Consider the following 21,589-nt stretch of genomic DNA (forward strand, 5'->3'; position numbering starts at 1 on the left):
ATGAATGGAACTGTTTCAAATTTGGTATGATTAAAGCGCTTCCTAAGAGCTACCATTGTGCCAAGTTTCATGTCTTTATCTTAAAAATTGACATAGTTATAAGCATTTTTGTTAATTCCCATTAGAGTTGCTCTTTGAAAGAAATCTGGATTTCCCCTCCCCCTCCCAGATTTGCCATCAAAACCTCGGACAAATCTGGGCAAATCCGGTCATATGGTCACCCTACTCAACATGGCTGCCAGCCTCAACCAGCAAATGGCTGCCTAGAGTGGTGTGTGCTTCAAGGGACACTGGAATGTGGGACGGGTCAGAGGACTGAAGAGATCAGCGGAGAAGTACATGGTAATGGTGTGGTTAGGCAAACCATGCAATGGGCCCTGGTTCCATGGTCATGTGGCAGCAGCACTAGATGTGGTTACTGATAACCATAGTGAGATGTGGTTAGCATAACCGCATCCCCCAATGTATCAACTGAACAAGGTCAATATAAGGCAGCTTTGTTCCTATGTTCCTAAACAATAAGCATGGAGATTCATGGTGGGCCAGGGACTCCTGATAAACTGTAGGTGCTAAAGCTAGTTCAGCTTTTTTTGTAACTCCTCTAGGTGGCGACTTTCTGCCAAGCCTAAAAAACTGGATGTTATAATACTACCGTATTTCTTCGATTCTAAGACACACTTTCCCCCCCATATAAACATCTCTAAAAATGGGGTGCTTCTTAGAATCGCGGGTACATTTATTATTTCTTAGAATCAAAGCTTTTTTTTCTGTTGGTGGTACTGAAATTAGTGTGTGTCTTACAATCGATGGCGTCTTAGAATCGAAGAAATATGGTAATTCATTTTTTCGGAGAGAGGATGGGATAGAAGGCATGTCATAAGTCAAGTAAGAAAGATCAGGCGCTGAATGAGGTCTCGATAAGTGTTCAAGATGGCTAGTTGGCCAAGAACAACAACTGCTTGGCTTACACCTGTGTCTTTAACAAAGGGGTGGATCTGCAGAAAGCAGCAGATTAAGCTTTTCACAGCTTGAAGCTAAACATTATTACCTGGGAATTGTTGCAGTTCAAACTACTGTTGGAGGGATGGTAACAAGGGCCTATTCAAAAACTGGCAAACATTTTATGGCATGTGTACCAAATATGTCTAACAACAATCTTTCTGTCTCTAGGGCATTTTTGCTAGTATTTTCTGGTATTTCCCCCCCCCCCCCCCAATCCTAATTTAATTTCTAAATCTACCACCTTTTAAAAGATCCCCTTTTTCCTGATTCACTGCTCTTCATCCCGATGTTTACACTGAGATCAAACTGTAAGTATGCCCTTTCAGTTTTTCAGGCCACAAGCCTGGTGATTTCCATGAGAAGAATAAGGACTGCAATTTAATTAAAATATGTTTTGCAAGATTGACTGGGATCCTTCTTACAACAAGATGTCTAAATGGTCTTAAATTTACAACAGAATACCAGACAGAAGAAGAAAAAAGCAACAATGTTTTTGATTTTTAAAATATATAAATATAAAGCTATGTAACTTACAAATCAGAATTGCCAACTGCTGGAAGCAAAGACTGTGCCTTTCAACACAGGTTAATATGTGGAAATCAGAAGGTGAAATTTTATGGGTTTGTGAATAAGTCTTAAGCTGTGTAAACTGCTGTTAAAGGCAAGGATACACACACACAAACACACAGAGGCTTTGAGTCAGTTGCAAGAGAAAGGACTGAGGGTTACTTGCACATTGTAACATTGGCAGCAGAATCCTATCCATCTCTTCTCAGAAGTAAATCCTGTGAAGGACGGCTGCGGTCCACCCAACCTCCCTGTATGGTAGGCTCTGGACCAATTGCTCAGTAACTCAGATCGTCACCACCCTAACCCTGTACCAAGATGGTATTAGCCAGCCCTTCGGAGAATAACCACACACACCACAGGCTAAGAACTGAAGCAGTTTTATTTACACACACTAATAGCTTCATCACACTAGGGTTATTCTGTGCAATCACTGCGAATTGCATGCAAAGGACACTGAAGTTTTCCAGTTTATAGTCTGCTTTGACTGTGAAGTACTCCCATGCATTCTGCTTTAATTGTGCTTCATATATAAAAGAACTGACCTATTTAACTACCTCTTTAGGAGCGAATCTTTTTTTGTTCTCCGAGTGGCCACTGGGGGCGCAGGAGAATGATTTGATATGCTTAAAGTACAAAGTAAACAAATGCTTACATCTGCGTAAGTTTTAAAGATAAAGACATCAAAATTGGCACAGTAATAGATATTAAGGAGGGCTTTAAGCATACCAAATTTGAATCGGATTGGGTCATCCGTTGATTTTTTAATGATTTTTTACATTTCTCCCCCTTAAACCCTTTCCTGGTATGCAAAGGATCTTAGGAGCGCTGCTGCCCGGGATGTGATTTAGCTAACAAAAACAACGACAGCTTTACGCTATGGGGATAGTTCGAAGGAGTGGGTACGTGGGATGAAGCCCTAAATCTAACACGAAAGGCTCCAGTCAGAAGCAGAAGCAAATAAAAGTAAAGGGAAGGGAAGGAGAAGGTGGGAGAATGAAGAAAGAGGTTTAAGGGTGAGTTTAGCAGCAATCGAACAGCAATCAATCACTTAAAACATTATCCCACCATAAATCATGCCACAAAGGCGACAAGCCTTCCCTGGAGTGCCCAGGCACTTAAAACACACAAAAAAAAACTTTCTAAAACCAAGCCATAACCCAGCTCGTCAGGGATCTTCCATTCTACACATGTGCAGTTCCTGGGAAGATGGCTGGCCCCTGGTTGCCCACTCCTTTATCCCTCTTCGGGCCTGGCAGTGCCATGACCCATTCCAACCAATCCCAGGCCTCACTCAGGCCTCTGGCTCCCCCTCCCATACTATGTAGGCTTTAGGGATTGATGTGAGGCTGACCTATCCTCTGTAAATGGGGTGTAAATATCAGGGGTGCAAGTGAAGTTTCCCTGAGCCAGACACACTAACAAACTTTGGGGAATCAAAGGAGAGGCAAGCTTTTCAAGTCACCAAACTCTGGATTAAAATACAACTCAGAGAAGCACATTTAGGAAGCCATTAAGAATGACCGGAATTCATTGTGTTCCCAGAAGAACAGCCTTTATTGTTTTGCTTCTAGAGCCTTCATAGGAATCTCCCACAGCATTACCTCTGGCACAACATAGTCTTTGATATACAGCTTTGCCAAAGGTAGCCATGATACCTATGAGCAAAACAAGCTGTGAGGATTAGAGCTCCATCACACCTACTTCCCCCCCCCACACACACTTTGAGTCTGTGGCTTCCCCCTCCATTTCCTTAGCAAATCTAGTGCTGGGCACTTTCACGTCTGGGTGTTGTTCTGCTATTTCAGCTCATGTATCTTTTCACCTGTATCTCTACTGTGTTGGTGAAATCTTCTGCCCTGCTCCCTACGTTCTCCTTCCCCCTGCAGCTATTTTTTTAATATATATTTTATTTTATTTTTATTTCTGCACAAATACAATAGTGCAGCAGCCTGAAATTGCGCAATTATGGTAAAACAACACACTATGCTTTCTCCTAAGATCATATTAAACAATATAAGTGAAGAGAAAGTATTACAATTAGTTTTTGGAGACGTTTGTGGTCAGTGTTGGTATGGCACTGGGAAACTGACATTGTTCTGGTCAGGAAACCTAGACACACCTACTCAGGAGTAAGAACCATAGCGCTGAATGGGATTGTGTCTGAGCTCAGGTGGCGGCGGCCTCCCTCGCTTTCTCCATGGGGTGTTCGAGCTCCCTCCCCTTCACGGTTGAGCAGTTGAACGGCGAACCGCCTTGCCCTCCTCTTTTGTCAGCGAGAGGCGAGATGAGCACAGGACAGGGATGATGTCATGTGAGTACCGCACTGCAAGAACACACACCAGGCGTGGTGAGAGTGCGATAAATCGCTGGTGTGATGGATCTATTACAAAAAGCATTGCCCAACAGAAGTTAGTTCTTCTGAAGCAATTAAGTAAACAGGAAATTTCAGGATTAAGCCCAAGGCAATTGACTTCAAGTTTGGTGTTCAGGTTACAATGTGCCACTTCAGGAAAAGAAGTAGCAGGCCATCTCAAGCTGATGAATGTAGAAACAGACCACCTCAACTTAAATACAATTGATTTCAATGGATCTACTCTTAAGTATGAGTAAATTTAGATCTAACTCATTGTAAAACAAAGGGAGAAGTACCACTATAAATTTGGCTCCCTGTAGAAACCACACAGTAAAGTTGCACACCACCGATACAAAACCCAACAATTTATGAGGTTGAAGTTCAAAGCTATCCTAATTTCCTCTGGGTTGTCAGTGCTCAAATCATGTGTTTGTGGCTCTACTGTAGTTCTAATATTTATGGGTCCATTGACTTGCAACTTGCACAAAGACTTTAATTCAACCAGCCAATCCAAATCTAATCACAGTTTGTTCTTGTCTCCATCTGTTAGGAAAACATCTTGAGCCCAACCATGCACTTTATCATAGTGCAGATGTAGTTCTAAAGATACAGCTCACTTTGTAGCTGAGCCAGGTTGTACAAAACAAAACAGAATCACGTGCTCCTTAAAGAAAAAAATCTCCCTTGTTCAAGCGTTCCCTGTTTTATGGGAAAGGGGAAGGAAGCACGGACATAAGTAATTTAGTATACCTTGTAGTCCAAGGGTAGACCTGGCAGGAGAAGACTTTTGGTATTCCACATTAGTGGCTCTAATGCTTTCATTTTTAATTAGCTTCCCTCCTCCTCCTACCCCATTCTGCACCCCCATAATAATAATAATTGCGATTCTTTTCACTGCTGGGTCCCTGGACCATAAGCCTAGCTTTGTCAGCTTATTCTCCCTGACACAGCTGCTGCAGCTTCCTGACATGCAGAAATTTCTCAGATACAACTTTTATTAGCATGAAGATGAAATGATGCAAAAAACCCAAAACAAAACCCAGCTGAGTTCTGTGAATTAGGCAGCTGTTAAAAGGCACAGGAGCTCCATCAGGAAAACAAAATGGGCAGCCCTATACAGATCTCTCTAATAGTAATGGGGAAAATGGAAAAAGAAAAGAAAAAAAGACCGCAATCCTAAGCACACTTACTACAGAGTAAATCTCACCAAACTACATGGGACTTACTTCTGAGTAAACATGCTTAGGATCACATTGTAGGTCGGAGGGGAACCTGTGCCTTCAGCAGGGCCGGGCAAAGCTGGTAATAGGCCCGGGCCAGATGGGAAATGTAGGCCCCATTTCAAACTGCTCATTAAGTATTTTTAATCAGTTCTAAATACATATGAACTAGAATGATTGATGAAAAAAATGGTAATGGCAAGCACTTTTATTCAAGATGTATATAAGACATCACTTCTTCACATTCAGAAATGCTTTATGTGCTTTTCTTTGGGCAAATTCATCAACAACAACAGAAAAATCAAGCAACTTTGTCTTGTCAATGTTAATGTTCAAAACTGCTAATCCATTCAAACGTCCTTGCACCATTGAGTAGGCCCCCCTCAAAATCGTAGGCCCATGCCAACTGTCCCCACTGCCCCACTCTGCCCAGCCCTGGCCTTCAGATGTTGTCAGACTACAACTCCCATTGTTTATGGACCATTGCCTATGCTGACTGGGACTGATGGAAGTCGAGACCATCAATACTTAGAAGTCAGCAGGTTCCCCATCCCTGCTGTAGGTACATTCAATAATTTGATGCTGTGCTGGAATACTAGTGAGGGGAGCAAATAGGTGGATAGAGGAGAGAAGGACGCGGTGAAATAAAAACATGGGGTTCTATATCACTCTGGATTTACAGTGCTAAGTAATTCCTTTAAGGAACTGAGGTTGCATTCCAAAACACATTTTCTAGGGCCCAAGTCCCACTACATTCAGTGAGATTTACTTCTGATTAAACACAATTTCGATTGGATGCATTTCTGTTCTCAGAATAAAATTGATACAGTAAGGATGGGTTCAGCATAATAAACCCATCTTATGGAAACACAGGCAATAGACTTGTTATTTTCATATGAGAATCCCAGACTCCCTGTTCACACCAGCAATGGGTGGAGTGCTTCTCGCCTGCCAGAAACCACAGTTTATATTAATGAGTTTCAGCCTGGAAATGATTCCTTGGACTGTGTTATTAGCAGGCTCTCACAGACATTCAGTTACACCCAGCTGGGGAAATCCTAATAGCCTCCCAGTCCCACCAATTAAAAGGACTATCAAAAGTTTCCAAAGAAACTACAGAAAATCATTTGATGTTAACAACAGATTTTGAGCTAGACTCTTTTAATTGGTGCCATGGCTAAAATCTCTGTGCAGGTGTTGATCATTTATTCTTAAACGTTTCACAGCCAAGAGAGGTTCTGGATTTGACCGTTCTAATGCTCTAACTCAAGTTATTCAGTGAATTCCCAATGTAGCTGAATGAATAATACTCATTGAATGGCCACATCATGTTGTGGCCAAAGTTAATAATTCTTGCTCAAGTCATTTGATACATTTTTTCTTAAAACAACCAAAGGCATTGTTTAAACAAAATGAAGAAATTGCTGAAATGGTCCTAAGACGAATGGGTTGTTTACCTAACCCATTCATTACCATTTAGGTAATGGTAAATGACCCAGCTGTAGGCCACAGCAACTTTTGGGATGGGCTGGCAACAGAGTATGCTAGTGACAAGGAGTGTTTAGTTTGGAATTGACAAGCAGGCCTAGAAAATAGACAAAATTCCATTGATAAAAGAACCATCAAATTATAGGAAATGGTTGCATGTGTGTGTTGAGAAACTGAGTCTTCTAAGAAAAATATGTAAGCCACTGAATATTTCTCACAATGCATCAGACATAAAATATAAGGAGCTGTTTTATATTCAGTGGGTTCAGGCAGCACAGTAAACCACAATGGGTTAAATAAACCAGGATGGCTTACTTAACCCATAATGGGTTATTGTATCATCTGCTGGTAGTCTTTTTAAACCCACCATGGCTTATTTGGCCAAAAATTATTTATTTATTTAATTTATTTATTGCATTTGTATACCGCCTGATAGCTGACACTCTCTGGGCGGTTCACATAAGATAAAAACATTTAAGAACAATATACAAAAATTAAAAACCACAAAAACATGCAAAATGCACATACATTTAAAAGCACTATAACAACTTTACAAACTATGAGCCAAAAAACAGACCCAGGCTCATTACATATTGCTAAATGCCTGGGAGAAGAGAAACGTCTTGACCTGGCATCTAAAAAATGACAAAGTCGGCAACAGGCAGATTGTTCCACAGTTGGGGGGGGGCACCAGAGAGAAAGCCTTCTCTCTTGTTGCCACCCTTGGAGTAGGCACCTGGAGGAGAACCTTAGATGTTGAACATAGTGTTCGGGTAGGTTCATGTCAGGAAAGCCATTCCATCAGGTATTGTGGTCCCAAGCCATGTAAGGCTTTATAGGTTAAAACCAGTACTTTGAATTGGGCTCGGAATCATACAAGAAGCCAATACAAGTGGGCCAGACTGGGTCGTACATGCTTGAACCTTCTGGTCCCAGTTATTTATTTATTTATTTATTTATTTATCATACTTATACCCCGCTCCTCAGCGAAAAAAGGCTCTCGGAGCGGCTTACACTTAGCAAAAAAGACAGTCCCTGCCCTCAGGCTTACAATCTAATAAAGACATGACACACAAGGAAAAGGAGTCAAGGAGGGAGGGAGGCAGGAGAGAGAAAGAAAGAGAGAGAGAGAGAGAGAGAGAGAGAGAGAGAGAAAGTCCAGCAGGAGCAGGCCCCGATGTTACCCCTGCCTGCTCCTGTCCCCTCGTTCCTTCTTCTTCCCACAGGGCCAAGACGGCAGTTTGCCCTGTGGGGGGGGGGGGGAAGAGTCCAGCAGGAGCAGGCCCCGATGTTACTTCTGCCTGCTCCTGTCCCCTCGGTCCTTCTTCCCACAGGGCCAAGATGGCAGTTTGCCCTGTGGGGGGGGGGGGAAGAGTCCAGAAGGAGCAGGCCCCGATGTTACTTCTGCCTGCTCCTGTCCCCTCGTTCCTTCTTCTTCCCACAGGGCCAAGACGGCAGTTTGCCCTGTGGGGGGGGGGAAGAGTCCAGCAGGAGCAGGCCCCGATGTTACTTCTGCCTGCTCCTGTCCCCTCGGTCCTTCTTCTTCCCACAGGGCCAAGATGGCAGTTTGCCCTGTGGGGGGGGGGGGAAGAGTCCAGAAGGAGCAGGCCCCGATGTTACATCTGCCTGCTCCTGTCCCCTCGTTCCTTCTTCTTCCCACAGGGCCAAGACGGCAGTTTGCCCTGTGGGGGGGGGGAAGAGTCCAGAAGGAGCAGGCCCCGATGTTACTTCTGCCGCCCCGATGTTACTTCTTATCAATCTGGCTGCTGCATTTTGCACAAGCTGAAGCTTCCGAACCGTCTTCAAAGGCAGCCCCATGTAGAGTACATTGCAGTAATCAAATTTGGAGGTTACCAGAGCGTAGACAACTGAAGCCAGGTTATCCCTGTCCAGATAGAGGCGTAGCTGGGCCACCAACCAAAGTTGGTAAAAGGCACTCCGTGACACCGTGGCCACCTGGGCCTCAAGTGACAGAGATGGTTCTAGGAGAACCCACAAGCTATGAACCTGTTCCTTCAGGGGGAGTGCAACCCCATCCAGAACAGGTTGAACACCCTCCATCCAGTTAGCAGAACCACCCACTAACAGTATCTCAGTCTTGTCTGGACTAAGTTTCACTTTATTAGCTCTCATCCAGTTCATTGTCGCAGTCAAGCACTGGTTCAGCACATCCACAACCTCACCTGATGAAGATGAGAAGGAGAAGTAGAGCTGCGCGTCAGCGTACTGATGACAACGGACTCCAAAACTCCGGATGACCGCACTCAACGGTTTCATGTAAATATTAAACAGCATTAAACAGCAAGACTGACCCCCTGTGGAACCCCATACTGGAGAATCCACGGAGCCAAGCAATGTTCCCCAAGCACCACCTTCTGGAGACGACCAGCCAAGTAGGAGCGGAACCACTGCAATGCAGTACCTCCCACTCCCAAATCAGCCAGTGGTTCCAGAAGGAAACCATGGTCGATAGTATCGAAACCCGCTGAGAGATAACCTATTCTGATAACCCAAGGTCTGCAGAGTGGGCTAGTTAACCCATCATGGGTTATCGTGTCATGTGGTCATAGTAGTTATTTTGGTTGCCTACAGAGTCGCATGAGTCATAAGAACAGTGAAAACCACTGCTGCCGCTCTCCTCCAGCTGGCAGATCTCTGTTTCCATGATCTGTCTAGCAACTGATTGCACTTGCAGCCTGCCCTCACTCTCCCCCTTAAGGTGTGCTCTGCAACCTCCCCAAGTGTCAAACACCATCTCAGGGTTTGTCATTTGTAGGAGTTATAACTGACACTCCCTTTTTGATGAAAAGGTGCTTTTGCTCACTTGGCTTTGTCAGCATGCAGGGTTTTCAATGGGTCTCGTGTGCATCTCCGCTAGGGGAAGCTGTGTGTGAAGTTTGGTCCTGATCCTGCAAACTTCCAGGGGTTTATTTGCACCACCCTTATTTTGGTGCACCTGAAATTTTTCCTCCTTTGTGTGTAATTGTGTGTGGTTTCGATGGTGCGTCGGGTGCCTCCTGACTTGGGGGGGTGACGTATGAAGTTTTGTCTCGATATTGCAAACTTCCAGTACTTTAGAGTCATCACCCACTTGTTGGGGTGAAGCTGTAAGTGCTGAATTAACCTCTCCCCACTCATTGGGATATTGTGGAAGGTTAAAACAGGCTGCTGGGATGGGTGAAACAGCGCCACTGCTGGGCGGGAGGACTGCAACAGGACAGGGGGCGGGGATGACTCAGATCACGCACAGTATGTCTGATTGTGTGTGTGGGATAACAGTAGCTTATTTTCAAAATAAGCTATTGTGAGTAGCTTATTAGCCCATCATGGCTTAAAGTGACATCCAAACGCAGCCATTGAGTCAGAACATAAGCTCACCTAGGTGGATACTAACTGCTGTGATTGGCAGCAACTGACCAACGACTCAGGCAGAAGTTTTTCTCCCAGCCCTGCTACTTAACATCCTTTAATTGGAGATTGGAAGCTTCATCCCACGTACCTGCTTCCTTCGGATTATCCAATAATGCTAAGCTTTCGCAGTTGTTGTTTTTGCTACCCGGCGACAGCGATCCTTTGTATACCAGGAAGTGAGTCTAAGGGGGGGGGGGGAATGTAAAAAATCATAACAAAATCAATGGATGACCCAATTCAATTTAAATTTGTTATGCTTAAAGCTCTCCCTAATATCTATTACTGTGCCAATTTTGGTGTCTTTATCTTTAAAGCTTACACAGATGTAAGCAATTTTTGTGAACCGCCCAGAGAGCTCTGGCTATTGGGCGGTATAGAAATGTAATAAATAAATAAATAAATAAATAAATAAATCCCTGCTCCTGCACACCAGTGGTGGCTCGGAAGATACGATCAAAATGTAGGGGCTAAATACGGCAAATCTTTTTGCTTTATTGCACAATTAAGACAGGATGCATGGGAGTACTTCACAATCAAAGCAGATTATAAAGTGGAAAACTTCTGAATCCTTTGCATGCAATTCGCAGTGATTGCACAGTATAACGCTGGTGTGATAAAGCTCTCAGACAACTGAACCTGGTATCTTCTATATTCACAATCTCTCTACCACTTAGAACAGAGCCTTCTAACCCTTTTGAGGTTGGTGGGGACATTTGGAATTTTGAGGTATTTTGGGTACTCACAAAATGGCTGCAATGCGGGGGGTGGGGTGGGTTAGCCATTCACAAAATGGCTATGGTAGATGTGGCCAGTCACAAAACACCCATTTCCTTGCAGGTAAACTGGTGAGGCTAAAACAAAAGTAACTTACCTAAGAACGTGTACAAGGCAGAGGTAGGGTCTAAGCTTCAAAATACGAAACCCTGTTTTGAATCCAATTTTCTGTGCAAACTGATGAGGATCAGAGGCATCTCTATCTATCTATCTATCATCTCTCTGTCTCTCTGTCTCTCTCTCTCTCTCTCTCTCTCGGAGCAAGTAGTCTGGTGGGCATCAAGGGAGGTGTCCATGGGCACCATGTTGGAGACCACAGAGATATTTGCAAAGTACAGGATAATGGAATAGCATTTGAACTAAAAAAAACCCAGTTTGATTAAATCAATTCCTGGCTAACTATTTGTCATGCATGCCGCAATAGGTAGCACAACGTTATTCTTTCCACTTCAATTAAACGAGAAAGCAGTCTTTTGTGATTGTAATAGAAGGGGGATCCCTATAAATCTAAGCAAGATGAAGTTTTCGATCATGCCTAACTTTCTCCTCACACATAGAAACTGTTAGAGATTTAGCAGGGTTAAACTGTTATCAGCATCTTGACTTTTAAAAGGAAGAGATTAAGGAGACGTTTTTGCAAGGAAGAAATGCATGTAAGTTGATAAGGAAGGAGTAATAGCGCCTTCAGTTTTGCTCAAGCCAAGCCTGACTATGTTTACACACTTGGGGAAAACTTCCTGCAGCTATGAGCACAGCCTTTCCGGAGTGGAGTTCTCTCATGTTCTGCACCTCTGCTGGCACCGTGCACTGTATTTCCTTTGGCTTCAGATAGTTTGGGAACAGCTTTTGTTTTCTTACCCCACTATAGGTCAGGACATATTTTTTTCCTGGGCTGAGAAATTTGCCAGAGGTTATGTTAAAGGGATTATTAACTTCTGGGGAAAGGTAGTACAAAGTCCTAGGAATTCCATTTGTTTCCCCAAACTTACCTTACAGGCACTCTAAATTTATGGCATGTGCTAATTTGATCAGTAGCTGCTTATAGAGACCTCATTGAGAACATGGCCTTTTGGCTGCGACATCTTTTATCGCTGGCCCATTATCAGTGTGGGGAGGTAGTGGGTGGGTGTGCCTGACAAGAAACTGGTGGAGGAAGAGAGCAAAAGCGTGTCCACTCCCCTAAGGGAGTGGGGACCCCAGAGGTAGACCACATACAGGAAAAACCTACATCTTTGCAAGGATCTCCCACCCCTACTTTGTTAGCAACAAAGAGCAGATACAAACTCTCAGCTGGCTGTGGGTGGGAGTTCAGTCGAAGGGAAGCAAGAAACTTGTAAGCCAATCCAATTCTCACCCCAGTATCATTTAAACCTAAAAAGGAATGCCTCTCTAGGTTTAGAGGACGTGTGTGTGTGTGTGTGTGTGTGTGTGTGTGTGTGTGTGTGTGTCTAGGAGAATGCATGTTCTCCAAGGCTACTTCTCCACACTGGGACCTCTGCTCAAGCTAGCTGCTTCTTGCCTTGAGCAGAGGCAACAGCTGTCCTCAAAGCCAGCTCTTTGGGAGCCGCTCATTCTGACCATATTAGCCCAGCCTGAATTGTCTCTGAACCACCTTTGGATGGATCAGATCCATGTGGATGAATGTCCCATTTTGAATTATGACCAAAAGCCTGTAGACTAGAGGGTAGTTTGTGCCTACTATAAGTTTCCAAATATCTATGACCAAGCAGGAAATGAGATCCTCTGAGTGTATTATTAAATAAAATACATTAATCAAATAAAATTCCCTTTACTCTGAAACAAGGTACATATGGTACTGAATGTCTCTTATTTCCCCCCACAGAACCATCCTAAATCACTCTAAATTTATCCACTCTTCTCCTTGTGTAGCTCATTGCATGCCTTTGCAATCTGAAGGACTCTCTATTTTGTATAGCCTCCCAAGTCATGCCTTGTCATCTTAGCACCCTCCCGCACCCCTAATTTGTGATATAATAAAATCTTGTAAACTAAACCTTTTGTCAGCAAGCTGATTTTCCCACTTTTGTCAAGGTACAGTGTAAGGTCTACCATGTGTTCAACATGTCTCTGCAAAAGATCCTTACATTTTTGTGTTCACCAGGTAGTCTATACATGTGAGTTCGCACACATGTGTAAATGAGACCTCGTGGTAACAGGGTTATGGGAATGAAGAAGCAGTAAACTAAAAGAAGGAGTCTTTCTACATGAGGCTTTTATTGTGCGATTGTGATTGCTCACTCAAGATCTTTAACACAATGTCCTCCTCTAAGTTCTCTTCCATGCTTTGTGACCATTATCAAGGTGTTTTTTTTCTTAAAGGGGGAAGTTTGACCATAGAAATCTCATGTAATTGTGCAACTCTGCTATACCACTTAGATATTATAAAATGGAACTATAGAAAGACAAAGAAAGAAATGCTCTGGGGGAAAAATGTGTAAAGGAGCTGGTCTTAATCCTGCAAATAATCCAGAAGCAGAAGCCTCGGCAAAGATGCGGGTTAAAAACTTCATGTAGAAAAGCCCATTGTCCTGGCCTTTCTTATACCATCGGCAATAATTTTTCCACTGATCCCCATTAGTATATACACAATAGCCAGTTCCCTACTTCTATCCCTTTTGTCTGAATTAAATTAAAATCCAAGCTCAAGCCTTAACTCTGGTGTGTGTGTGTGTGTGTGTGTGTGTTTGTTTATGTTGATTTAAAACCAAATCAATTAAGATAACAGCAGAGAAAAGTATTTCCTTACTAGATTCCTTAATAGGTAGTTATGTGGAAGATTCCTTAATAGATAGTTACTTGGAAGCAACAAATCCTCTTGAGATACTGGACACTGGATAGAAAACAATATGTATAACATCCTCTCTTTTTTTGGCAACAAGTGAGTTCAAGCCTGAATAACCAGCATGGTAGTATGAGGTGGTTTTCATATTCTTCAGGGCTTTCTGTTTATTAGCTATAATGGCTGTTTTCTCTGTATTGGATCTAGATTTAGGGGGATACAATTGGGCCAGCAGAAGTGGAATGCCCTGCCCCTTCTGTTCCACAGGAGCCCCTCCAGCCCTCTGAAAATGCTACACATAGGGTGGGGGACCCTACCCTAGGAAAAAGAAACCAAATGCAGAGTTACGCGATGAGGGACATTTGGCTCAGAAATACTCCAAATGAGAAGGATCTTGGAATATGAGTCAACAATGTGATGTGACTGCAAAAAATGCAAATGCTGTTTTTGGGCTGCATTAATAGAAGTATAGCTTCCAAATCATGCAAGGTAGTGGTCTCCCTCTATTTGGCACTGGTGAGGCCTCATCTTGAGTACTGCATCCAGTTCTGGGCACCACACTTCAAGTAGGATGCAGACAAGATGGAGGGGGTTCAGAGGAGGTCAATGATCAGGGGTCTGGAAACAACGCCCTATGAGGAGAGACTGAAAGAACTGGGCATGTTTAACCTTGAGAAGAGGACATTGACGGGAGACATGATAGCTCTCTTCAAGTACTTGAAAGGTTGTCACAAAGAGGAAGGCCAGGATCGCTTCTCAATCATCCCAGAGTGCAGGACACAGAATAATGGGCTCGTTACAGGAAGCCAAATTGCGGCTGGACATCAGAAAAAACTTCCTGACAGAGCAGTACGACAATGGAACCAATTACCTAGGGAGGTAGTAGGCTCTTCCACACTAGAGTCATTCAAAATGCAGCTGGACAGCCATCTGTCAGGTATGCTTTAAGGTGGATTCCTGCACTGAGCAGGGGATTGGACTTGATGGCCTTATAGGCCCCTTCCAACTCTACTATTCTGTGATTCTATAACCCTGCTGAATGGGATGAGCTGTGGTGCATGTGGATGGGTGATTCCTAAAATCAGGTGGAGGCACCTTATGTGAGCAGAGTCCTTGCACCAACGGAAGGCAGGTCCTGGGTCCATACCTCTGTATACATTGCAGGTTTATTTTGAATGCTTAACTAGCAATAAAGCATAGCTGCCAATACCATCTGCCTTAGAAAGTGGCTCTCATAAGTTTGTTAGTATGAAATGAATTCTGTAATCCTGAACATTTTAGGATTTGGCAGATTAGGTATTGTGTAACACTTTAAAATGTACAAATATATTGCCATTCAGTTACAAAAATGTCCTTTGTGTATTGCAAAAATATGTATAGTATGAATATTTCAAAGATGTGTTGTTAAGGCATAATTTCAGAACTCCTTTTCTTCCTCAGTATCACATTAGAAACCATATTTATTTGTTTAATACAAAATGTAATCTTAAAGTGTACCTGTATTAATTGATGAAATGGACTTGTACTCCTCACCTCCATCCCAGCAGTTGGACAATACCTGGCTATGATGAATATGCACTTCTGTTTGTGCTGTTAATAACTGATTTCTATTTGATATTGAAAAAGCCATCTCTGCTGAATAAAAGCAACAACGCTTCTATTACCTTCACCTATCTTTCTGTAAGTAATGACACAAGATTTATAAAAATGCAATTTCCAACAGCTATCTAAACTAGTTTTCTCTACTGAGTAATAAATTGTTTTCTTTGCATCTTTTACAGTTAAATTCTATACATGTCTACTCAGAAGTAAGTCCAAATGAGTTTAATGGGGTTTAGTTCTAGGTAAATGGGTATAGGATTGCAGCCTAAGCATTCATAAATCCCTAGGGACTTTCAATCTAAGGTAAAGTTACTGTATGTCAGTGAGGTAGTGAGGAAGTGTGAGCTCTTCATTAGAACAACTGCAGTGAGTCACACCAATGAAACGTGGACCTTAAGCTATCAGACCTCCATATTTTAAACAACACTTATCAGGTATTTCTGGGAGATATAGGTTTAAAACCACAATGTGGATAGGAAAAGAAGGGTTTATAATGCAAAGTATCAAATGTCCACCAGATTAAAACTCAATTTACAACTGCCATTTAAACACATTGATGGGCAAAATGTTTGCCAATTGTGGACCCGACAATCTAGGCAAAGCTCAAAATTATTGATATATCGTTGATAATGATGGCGATTAAGAAAACATCATAGTTTCTCACTATTAGATAGGCCACTGACCAATATTTAGAAACCCTGTATTCTTCTTACATATCTCCATACCACAGATCCCTTACCAGTGAGATCAGAGGGCACCTGAGGCCAAGGTGTCACCTTGGCCTCAGTTAGACCTATGGGTCTAGTGCAACGGAGGGGTGAGGATCTCGTGATATTTTTATGGTGAGATCTCTCCCTCTATTTACATGTGGCACGCAATGGCCTCGGAAGAACAGGTCATCGCAGCCGCCATTTTGTTTCTTAAAGGAGATGAGCACGTGAGCGCTCCTGAGCAAAAGGTGAGGTTTTTTTTAATTTTAACAATTTCCCCTGCTCCCCCACCCCACCCCTGATGGGTGCAGAGCTCATGCATGGTTCCTGGCTCCTCGTGAGTAACTGCGAGGAGGCGGGACAAACCACAGCGCCCACCCACACGTTCTGTGGTCTTGGGATCAGCCCGAGACCGTGGAAAAAGCAGGCTGAAAGGGTAAGGCGATATCCCGGGGAAAGGGAGGGATCATCTCTCCCTGCTCCTGGGATCCCCTGTGCGTCATGTGAATGCACAGGGATGATCCCGGAGATTGCCCCAGGATATCGCCCTGTCTAGCTATGGCCCTGGTGTACTTGAACTTTATCAAGTTTCTGCCATGAGAGCTACAGCTAATGATTTATTAAATCTGCTCCTGGCTACATTCAAACAGGAAACACTGACTAACTTACCTTTATGGTAAAAGGCATTTGGCGGGTTCACATAATCAAACAAGCCACCTATGCTTAAATAACCCTACAACAGTCCATATGTTATTTGAGGGTTGTTTCCCCCTCAAACTAGCCATGTTGCCAAGGTTTGGATGACATGATAAGCTGTGCCTGGGCAGGTAATTAGGGAAATGGTGGCCAGCATGTACCAACACTTGCAACTGATTAAGACAAGCCACTGTGGCTTATTTAAGGTACGGTGGATTAATCTGATTGTGTGAACTAGGTCATAGCATTGGCTTGCCAAATGCCTAAGACTGGCTAGGATGATCAAACTTTGAATAATGGTGGCTTAGACACCACTTTCCATCCACTGGCTCTCAGTAAGCTAAAACACAACTTTTATACTTATAATTAATTCTAATTTCGCCATAGACTTAACTTAGTTAAATCATGAAACCTAGTGGAAAAATTTGGATCAATTTGGCCAATATTTCCAGTCTTCAAAAACAGTGGGAAGAATGCAGGAGCTGTTCTGAATAAAATATTTTCTAATTTTGCACCTGTTTTCCAGACTTTCTGTTACAGAAAAAACATAAACGTCACAATGTATCAACTAAACTAAAGGCATAAGATTTCCTTCTTGTAAACATGAGGGTTACTTATTTTAAAACAAATGTATTGATCCGCCCTCATTTCCAGTACATCATTTTAAGTTAGTTCCCACCTCTAACAGGATACTGATGTGATTCTTCCTACATATGCACATGCTCAGATCAGTTTCTGAGTCATCCTCTCTTCCACAGTTAACATGTAGTCCTTGAGACAGAGAAAAACCCTGGCATGTTAATGACATCAGATGAGAAGAATCCCAGAACCACTGTCGACTTAACGTGTAAAGGAATATAGGGCTCCATCACACCTATTTCCCCCGCTCTGGTTTACATCTGAGCTTTTTTTTTTTAACTCCGTTTCATAAGCGCATCAAGGGCTCCATTACACACAGTCCCTTTCACATGGGTTTTTGCTTGTTTGCTCTTCCACTCCATCCCACCCCTTTTCCTTCCTCCTCCAGTTCATTGGTTGTGGTACTCTGATGGGCATGGGCTCTCTCCACACCCCTCTGGCTTTATCTAGCGATTACTGATTCAAGGTTTCATCTGGACTCTGTTTCTGTGGGCAATAAGGGGGGGACTGGAGCATTAAAAAGTCCATTCAACTGAATAACAAGTCCCTACAATGACGTGCTGGAGGAGAAGTGCCCCATCCTCCCCTTTCGTCAGCAAGTCTCCATTAGCACACACACCCAACAAAGGAAAAAGCGAGAGGGGAAAATAATCCAAACTTTCCCTGCAACAAAATAAAATGCAAGAAGGGGGTGGGGGTGGCGGTGAGATGAGTGCAGGACAGGGACGACATCGTCAGAGTACCATGCTGCAAATAGACATACTAGGCATGTTGAGTGTGCGATAAATTGCTGGTGTGATGGAGCTCTATGAGTTTCCTTGAGCTACGAATTCAGTCACTAGTTGTTGGGCACATTATCCCATTATCTATCTTGTACTGCCAGTGTCTGAGATATCCAAGTATGAATAGGGCATTCATATTAGAATTTCCTGTATTGTTACTAAAGATAATCTGAATCTGTACATTGAAATGTAAAACAATAATGTCCATACTAATTGACAAAAAAGAAGAAAGAGAATTCATTTCAAAGCCTAGTCACATTTTTGCACTGCAATCTACAAACAAAATATTTACAGAGTCAACAAATCCCAGGATGGCACTGAACGTGGTGAGGGAATAAAGCACAAAGGAAAGAAACAACTTCCTAGTATTTGGGGATAGAGAAAGGAAGAATTAGTATTTGGGGTAAACCAAGCCATGGAAACTGAAGCACCAGAAGTGATTAAGCTTAGGACTTGTACTTATAGAGCGTCATCACATGGAGGAAAATCACATTTCCTTACTGTCACTTCTCCACACTCAAGTTTGTCCTGCATTACTTCCTCTTTCAAAAGAGGAAGTAAACAATGTGTACGTGGCCCATTCAGTGGGCTATTTTGATTCCGCTGCTTCTCCTGCACACAACAGGAGATAGCAGCAAGTTCTGTCCCAAAAAATAAGTCACACTTACTGGGATTTTTCTTTGTGATGTGGAGAAGGCTAGAAAGGGCAGAAGGTGGGCACAATGCAGACAATATCATGACAGGGACCTGTGAAAATTAGTGAGTGCCCAGCAATGAGTGTGCAATAAAACACTCGTCTGATGACACCCATATTTGCAAATATACTCTAATATATTTTGTTTGAAAACTAGATTCAAAGGCTCCAGTCCAAAGGCAGTTTATTTAACTTGCAGTGCAATTCTATACATGTGTGCTTAGAAATAATCCCAATTACGTTCAAGTCCTAGGTAAGTGTGTATAGGATTGCACCTTTAAGTGACTGACAGCCCACTTGATTAAATTCTTATGAATGTGCCCACTAATTTCAACAGGACTAAGTTTATCAGGATTGAGGACAATGGGTGAATCATAGAATCACAGAGTTGGAAGGAGCCTACAAGGCCATCAAGTCCAACCCCGTGCTTATTGCAGGAATCTACCTTAAAGCATACCTGACAGATGGCTGTCCATCGCCATCCAATTTAAGGCTGGTGGGAGTTCTAGGAAGCTCACTTCCTTGCCTCCTCCTCCTTCCTCCAACAGCCCATGGAACGCCCTGAAAAGGCTACATGGGTGGGTTGGGAACCCTCCTGAATAGGGTGGCTGTGGCACATGTGGTTGAATGGGAATCGTTGTGTAAGATGCCTCCCCCCAATTTTGGGGATCTCCCCCTTTCTGCTCAAGCCTCCTGCACCACAACCCACTTCCTTCAGCACTGCCTGTGTAGCATTTGGGAAGTAGGGGGTTCTGGGACTGCCAGGGAAGGAGGGGAAATTAAGCTTCCTGAAACGCCCTTCTACAAATGTGACTTTGGATGCCATCCCAAGTTTCTAATGCTTGCTATTTGCTTTAGAGCCAGCAATTAGTTGTTCGATGGCATTGCTTCCATTGACTTATTATATGAACAATGAAAACAGAATCCCCAAGGAGAGATGTTGGACTCACAGAACATATGAGCAACATCTGTCATTTCAGGCCAGTTGCCCATCGTACTTCCATGCTGATTATAGAAGCTGCCTTTCCACATTTTATAATTATTATTTTTTAAAAAAAATCTGCGTGAAAGCAAGTTTCATACAGTTTTTAATCTATATTATTTGCTGGGATTACTAAATGGCACTTCAGAAGGCTTATGATTGGTTGCAGGCTCAACTGTCGTTGGGTGTTATGGACTGTGTAGCACAGAAAACTGAGAGGTGGGGAGGGATGTCTGAGTTGAAGGTGGAACCCTACGAAATAAATAATAGCATTGGTGGGTTACCTGAGGTTTGATACACACAACTTTTTTTAACATCAGGTTGATCTTTTTAGTATTATTATCATGGTGAATTGATCTAATAAATGCACCAGAATGTACCCAAATGGCAATTATTTATAACTTGAAAAATTCAAAATGTGGCTTGAACTAAGTTGGGGCAAGTCACTCTAATGGCCATGTATTTGAGCATTCCCAAAACTGATTTACTTAGAATTACTGACATAAATGACAAAATGTCCTGTTGTTCATTAACATACATCTTTACGGTGAAGCGATCCTCCCATCCCCTAAACAGTATTGGAGATGTTAAGCAATTTCCTAACAATGATAAATCATCTCTAAATTCCCAGACAACATCCCTGTCTTTTCCCTGGATGATTTGTTGTGAAGGCCAGTCACATCTCATTTTGGTCTGAAATACAAGAAAATAGAAATAAAAATACTAAAAACATGCCCAATTGCATTGAAGTGGTAGGCTAAGCAGACAGAAGCTTGTACACAGCTAAATCCTGTGTCAGCTCTTGGAAAATGTATGCTTTAGACTGGGACTTTGAGCTCTTTGTAAAAATGAAAGGATTATGATTCCATTTGTGACACTCGTGCATCCTAGCTCCTCTAGATTTTCACTCTGCTTTTTCAAGCCACATTAAAAAGGCTTTGGGCCATAGCCTTCTCACAGTTCAGTGTCAGCAACATGGGGCCTGGCTGACTGTCCGTTTTTTGAATTTGCCTGGCCAGTCCCATTTTCCCGAGCCCCTCCGTTGATATTTGGTTTATCCTGCAGGTCGGAGTGTTCATGAGAGGCTGCAGAGATCACAGGGTCGCCATGGCTATCATTTTCTGTGTAATATGGATCTTCGCCCTAAATGGGAGGGGGGCATAAATAATAACAAAATACAGAGTTAGACAAGGGCATCACATGGGTGACAAACTGATTTACATTCCACATAGAAAAGGAACATTTGTTCTTTCAGTCATTTCTCCTATTAGGAAAGGGTAAGTAGGCAGCAATATCGATTTGTGTGAACAGGAAGACTCAAGAACCTGGTTCAGAAGAGGAAGATCTTGCAGTGGCATGTAAATTATAGTAACAAAACTAAACTGAATGTAAAAATGGTAGTAAACAAGAGAGGGTTTGAACCAAGGACTGAAGATCCAGTATAGAAAGTGCTGAGCTTAGAAAATAGAAAGCTGCCTTATACTGAATCAGACGATTTGCCCAGCCATCCCAGTATTGTCTAATCCGGTTGGAACCAGATCTCCAAGGTCTCAAAAAGAAAACCCGGTTGCTGATCCTCTTTAACTGGATATGCCAAAAACTGAATCTGGGACTTCCTGTTTGCAAAGCACGTGCTTTACCACTGAGCTATGATCCTTTCTCTTGAGTTGTAAAATGTCTGGCTTAGAATCGTCCTATCTCATGCATGTAGGTCTGCTAGTCAATATTGACAGTATTGTCTTACCTCGTATGCAGGACCAGAAGGATCCATTCATTAAGGGCACAATCCTATGAAACTTTAGACAGAAAAAAGCCTACAACTCCCAGCATGCTTCAGCCAGCATGGTTGGCTAGGTAATTGTGGGA

At 42.8% G+C, this 21,589-nt stretch overlaps 1 protein-coding gene across 1 annotated transcript in view; it reads right to left on the reverse strand.

The window, feature by feature from the left end:
• Window positions 1-20,185: 20,185 nt before the first annotated feature.
• CD34 (CD34 molecule) overlaps window positions 20,186-21,589 on the reverse strand; it is a 43,902-nt gene continuing 42,498 nt past the window's right edge. The window contains exon 8 of the mRNA XM_063142957.1: window positions 20,186-20,866. Within this exon, the coding sequence (XP_062999027.1) occupies window positions 20,678-20,866 (189 nt within the window). The 3' untranslated portion in view covers window positions 20,186-20,677. The remainder of the gene's footprint in view (window positions 20,867-21,589) is intronic.

This window comes from Elgaria multicarinata, chromosome 1, assembly GCF_023053635.1.
Source record: "Elgaria multicarinata webbii isolate HBS135686 ecotype San Diego chromosome 1, rElgMul1.1.pri, whole genome shotgun sequence".
Lineage (NCBI taxonomy): Eukaryota > Metazoa > Chordata > Lepidosauria > Squamata > Anguidae > Elgaria > Elgaria multicarinata.